Raw genomic sequence first — 6000 nt, forward strand, 5'->3', positions numbered from 1 at the left:
ACTATTCCTGATGCAGGCCAGGATGCCATTGGCTCTCTTGGCCACCTGGGCACACTGCTGGCTCATGTTCAGGCGGCTGTCAACCAGTACCCCCAGGTCCCTTTCCACCTGGCTGCTCTCCAGCCACTCTGACCCCAGCCTGTAGCTCTGCATGGGGTTGTTGTGGCCAAAGTGCAGCACCCGGCACTTGGACTTGTTGAATGCCATCATGTTGGACTCTGCCCATCTGTCCAGCCTGTCAAGGTCCCTCTGCAGAGCCCTTCTACCTTCTAACAGATCAACACCTGCTCCCAGCTTGGTGTCATCTGCAAATTTACTGATGATGGACTCAATCCCCTCATCCAGCTCATCAATAAAGATATTGAACAGGATGAGGCCCAGCACTTATCCCTGGGGGACACCACTAGTGACAGGCTGCCAGCTGGATGTGGCACCGTTCACCACCACTCTCTGGGCTCGGCCCTCCAGCCAGTTCCTAACCCAGCGCAGAGTGCTGCTGTCCAAGCCACAGGCTGACAGCTTGGCCAGGAGTTTGCTGTGGGGGACAGTGTCAAAGGCCTTGCTGAAGACCAGGTAGACTACATCCACAGCCTTTCCTACGTCCACCAGGCTGGTCACCTGATCATAGAAGGAGATCAGGTTGGTGAGGCAGGACCTGCCCTTCCTAAATCCATGTTGGCTGGGCCTGATTCCTTGGCTATCCTTCAAGTGCGCAGCGATTGCCCCCAAGACAATCTGCTCCATGATTTTCCCTGGCACTGAGGTCAGGCTGACAGGCCTGTAGTTCTCAGGTTCTTCTGTGCACCCCTTCTTGTGGATGGGCGTCACATTGGCCAGTTTCCAGTCTTCTGGGACCTCTCCAGTGAGCCAGGACTGGTGGAAAATGATGGAGAGAGGCTTGGCCAGCTCATCTGCCAGCTCTTTCAGCACCCTAGGATGAATCCAATCAGGTCCCATGGACTTGTGAATACCCAAGTGACTCAACAAGTCTCGAACTAATTCCACATGGATTTCAGGAGTACAACACTGCTCCTTGACCCCATCAACCAGCTCAGGAGGCCAGTTATCCTGAAGTCCTCCTGCCTTACTGTTGAAAATGGAGGCAAAGAAGGTATTTAGAATCTCAGCCTTCTCCTCATCCTTAGTTACAATGTTACCCTCCACGTCCAATAAAGAGTGGAGGCTCCTCTTGCCCCTCTTTTTAGCATTAATATATTTATAAAAATGCTTTTTGTTGTCCTTCACAGAAGCGGCCAGTTTAATTTCTAACTGTGCTTTTGCCTCTCTAATTTTTCTTCTACATGATCTAACAACATCCTTAAACATATCACTAGTTGCCTCCCCCCCTTTCCAAAGGCGATAAACCCTCTTTTTTTCCCTTAAATCCTTCAGGAGCTCCTTGCTCATCCAGGCCGGTCGTCTTCCCCGCCGGCTCGTCTTACGGCATGTGGGAACTGCCAGTTCCTGTGCCTTTAGGAGCTCCTGTTTGAAGTAGGTCCAACCATCCTGGATCCCTTTCTTCTTAAGGGCTGTTACCCAGGGAACTTTCTGAATAAGTTGCCTGAACAACCTGAAGTTTGCCCTCCGAAAGTCCAAAGTGAGGGTTCTGTTACTGCTCCTCCCTATCTCCCTGCATATTGAAAACTCCACTATCTCATGGTCGCTGCACCCTAGACAGCCTCCAACCATCACATCTCCCACCAGCCCTTCTCTATTTGAGAACAGCAGATCAAGCAGAGCCTTACCTCTGGTAGGTTCACCTAAGAGCTGCATCAGGAAGTTGTCATCCATGCACTCTAGGAACCTTCTGGACTGTCTCCTCTCTGCTGAATTAAGTTCCCAGCAGATGTCTGGTAGGTTAAAGTCCCCCACAAGGACAAGGTCTGATGATCTTGAGACAGCTTCCAGCTGCTTATAGAATATCTCATCGGCCTCCTCGTCCTGGTTGGGTGGTCTATAACAGACTCCAACCAGGATGTCAGTTTTGTGCGGCCTCCCTCTGATTTTAACCCACAAGCATTCAACCCTTTCTTCTGCAACCTCAAGTTCTGAGGCATCAAAGGATTCCCTAATATACAGGGCCACCCCTCCTCCTCTTCTCCCTTGCCTGTCTCTCCTAAAGAGCTTATAACCCCCCAGTGCAGTACTCCAATTGTGAGAATCGTCCCACCACATTTCTGTGATGGCAACTACATCATAGTCTTCCTGGTGAACCAAGAGCTCCAGTTCCTCTTGTTTGTTGCCCATACTGCGTGCATTGGTGTACATGCACTTCAGCTGGGCTGCTGATTTCACCAGTTTATGTGGTCCTCCCTCCTCTCCAGGGAGACTGGTTTCCACACCCACCCCCTTCAGACCTAGTTTAAAGCCCTCCCAATGAGTCCTGCCAACCCCAGTGCCAGCACCCTCTTACCCTTTCTAGATAAATTCAACCCAACTTGGTCCAGCAGGTCGGGTGCAGTAAGAGTTGCCCCGTGATCAAAGAAGCCAAAATTCCGCTGCTGGCACCATCTCCTAAGCCAACTGTTGATGGTGTGGGTTTTCCTGTTCCTCTCAGTGTACACCACAGCTGCTGAGGGAACTGAGCAGAACACCACTTGAGCTCCTGCCCCATCAATCGATTTCCCAAGGGCCTTAAATTCCTTTTTAATCTTCCTGGTGCTGCTCTTTTCAATTTCTTCACTTCCAGCCTGGATTACCAGCAATGGGTAATAGTCAGAGGGCTGGATTAGTTTAGGTAACCTTTGGGTGATGTCCCTCACCCGGGCCCCAGGTAGGCAGCACACCTCCCTATGGGATGGGTCGGGACGACATACGGGTCCCTCTGTTCCCCTCAAGAGAGAGTCTCCAATAACTATAGCCTTTCTCTTTTTCTTTGTAGCACTGGTCCTTAAGGTTTGGGGGGGCTGCTTCGTCTTTGGCATCTCCTTGATTGGTTCCTCTACAATACTCTCATCCACATTGCCCTCAGACTGCAGAGTCCCATAGTTATTGCTCAAGGGCAGCGGGGGAGGGGAGGAGGGTCGGGGCGCATTCCCTTTGCTTCCCCTGACAGGGACCTGTATCCATCCTCCACTGCTCCCCTCAACTGGAGGGGGTTTCAAAGCCTGTTCCCACATATCCAACTCCCTTTCACATTCTCGTATGGTCCTGAGCCTTGCTACCTCCGCTTTCAGCTCAGCCACTTCATCCTTCAGCTCAGCTACCAGATTTAAAAGACAATTCACCTGGTCACACCTGACACAGGTGTCTCCTTCACCCTCCACACCAAGTGCCAGGCTCAAACACTCACTGCAGCTAGAAGCCTGAACACCAGCATGCTTGTAGAGAGACTCAGTCTGGGAACGTACTGCATGTTTAACACCCTTTGTCCGAGTTGTTACCATGGTAGGTACCTGCTGGCAAGAGATCTTGAGATCGGAGATTTTATTGAGAGATTGGTTTTTTGGTTGGTTGGTTTTTTTTCCCCTGTATCCTGTCAGCTGACCTGGCTGACGTGCAAGCAGGCAAGAAGCCTAGCTCACCAGCCAAAATGGCTGGTGACCCTGAGCACAACTAACCCCTTGTCCCATTAAAAGTCAAAAGCATCTGACAGGAAAATCTAACAGTGCATCACCTCTGCCTGGGTGCTCCCTGCTTCTGGATCCATCTGTGTTTACAGAGTTGGGATTGGCTGCTCAACAACCTAAAGGACATCTTCACCTCAGGACATCTGACATGAACAGCAGATTTCCAGGTCAGTCCTGGGCTCTTTTCTGTTCAGACAGTTCCGTTTCAGGGCATGAGGCACTTCCCTCAGCCCATGAGGCTCTCTGTATATTCTGGTTTTATTTCTTCTTTTTGCTCTAACCTGTTAGGTGAGCCAAGGCAAGTACCTCCTTTTCTCCATCCTTCATCAGTACTCTTACAGGAAACAATAATTCCACAAAGCAGTGGAAGCAGAGATTTTTAGGCAAGTAAGTATAAAACCTTCATCCCTTGCACTGAGCAATGTCTTCAGAGTGGAAAAATTCTCCAGAATTTGGTAACAGCACAATATGTTAACAGTACTGATTTCAGCGATGGTTGCAACAAGTCCTCCTGTATGTCATAATCTTATTACCTATGATCTACTCTACCACAAGACAAAGCAGACAGGCTGATTAACCCCACTGTTTCCACAGCCTCACTGTCAGGTTAATTCACATGCATTCCACAAAAGCACATGTAAATTATATATGTAAATATAAAATTATATATAAATATAGGGGGAAAAAAGTAATTATATGTTATTATACTTATAAAACAGAGATCTCTCCTTTCTAAACCCAACAAGAGAGTTTTCAGGACCCTGGGAGGAGGTAGCATGAGAACTGCAGCCTTCCCTCCCTATCAGTTCATTTCTCTTGGACACACCACAAGTCTGACTCCTCTACAGTATTTTATCTGCAGACTTCATCAGGAAATTGCTTTTACAAGGTCTGTAAAAATAATGTGAGAGTATTCATTTATCACAGCATCAGTGTTTTATTTTGCTCCATTTTATCTCAAGGAGTCTGAATGGGCTGTAAGTTCCCGACAAGTTTTTAGTGTCTTTAATGGACTCTGATCCTTTCTAGAAGCCTGGCAAAGGGACAGCCAGAGCAGAGATGACATGGCCCAGGGATGAAACCATCCAGTCCCATCCACACGCATAACAAGACTGAGCACAAATTTCCTCATCTGTCAGAAAAGCCCTACTGCTGAGGAAGAGAGGACCTCTTCCCAACCTTTCTCAATTGCCTGGAGATCCCACAATTAAAAGGCAGACAGATTTAAAACAAAGTCTCTTAATATATGGCAACAAAGATTGTGGCCACTTCAGAAGCAGTTATCACAATGCTGATCTATTTATTGCTCCTCAAGTCACACACTCCAAGAACAAAGCCCTGGCTAGGATGGAAAGCTACAAAGCCCCAGGTGCCAACATTTCACAAAGCACCCTCTGAGATGATGCATTTGGCATTAGGGCTGTTTTACATATCAGCTCCCTTTCCAATTACTGGTACTTAGGCCCAGTGCTCTTTCTTGATGAGAGAGTCAAGGCTGGCTAGCCTACAGTAAGAGGATGTATAAACAAGCCCAGCATGGCAAATAAAATCAACAAGTCATTATCTGTGAGCCTCTCAATGGCTTTAAAGTGCTCGTGCGTTGACACTATAAAAATGCAACTGTTTCAGCTGTTAACAGCCTCCCAGGATGCTTGGCTACCAGGGAAAAAAAAAAAAAAAAAAAAAAGGGAGAAAAGACCCAAAACCTGTGACTCTAGAACCAGATTTTTCCCAGGTCTCACTGAAGAAGCAAAGAAAGGGGATCAGAAAAATGAGGAAAGATCCACAGGCTGAAATGAAAGAGGATTTAATGAAACAGCAAAGCTTCAACAAAATAAAAAGTATAGGGAAACTGGCAGAATACAACATGATGTCCTGGGAAAGGCTTTTTGCTGCTTTCTGTTTACATTTTAAATAGCTGCTACATACTGTATGTGAGGTCCACAAGAAGAAAGGCATGAACAACCATGCAACCCAGTCCAGGTCAGAAAAGACCTTGAAGCTGGAACATGGCTGTCCTCACCTCTACCAGTGATCAGCTGGAGGGTTGTACCAGTGAAGACAATCCACAGGAGTGAAGGAGAGCTCACCTGAATCAAATTGCTCCATGTTGCCATTAGCTGGGCTTTGACCCTTCTCTGGGGAGAGATGCTGGGTCTCCTGCATGGTGGTAATGAAAGACGCCCTTGTCTCCATTGTTCAGAGGAAGAGGCCTTGCCTTCCTAATTCATCCTCCAACAGAAAACGTCTGGAGCCAAGCTAAAAGGAAAAACAAACAAATAAACAATCAGTGATTTGTTCTACCTACACAAACCCAGTCCTGCAGCCTTTCCTAACAGTTTGAGTTATCCCATGATGACTGTAACCCTTCAGTCCTGCTCCCCCCTTCAATCTGAAGCTAAATTTGGATGATGAACAATAACAAAGGGCA

At 47.7% G+C, this 6000-nt stretch overlaps 1 protein-coding gene across 1 annotated transcript in view; it reads right to left on the minus strand.

Annotated features, from left to right (window-relative positions):
* SFMBT2 (Scm like with four mbt domains 2) overlaps positions 1–5765 on the minus strand; it is a 109371-nt gene extending 103606 nt beyond the window's left edge. Inside the window, exon 1 of the mRNA XM_054399632.1 lies at positions 5660–5765. Coding sequence (XP_054255607.1) covers positions 5660–5765 — 106 coding nt within the window. The remainder of the gene's footprint in view (positions 1–5659) is intronic.
* Between the last annotated feature and the right edge of the window lie 235 nt (positions 5766–6000).

Source organism: Indicator indicator, chromosome 3 (assembly GCF_027791375.1).
Source record: "Indicator indicator isolate 239-I01 chromosome 3, UM_Iind_1.1, whole genome shotgun sequence".
NCBI classification, from domain to species: domain Eukaryota; kingdom Metazoa; phylum Chordata; class Aves; order Piciformes; family Indicatoridae; genus Indicator; species Indicator indicator.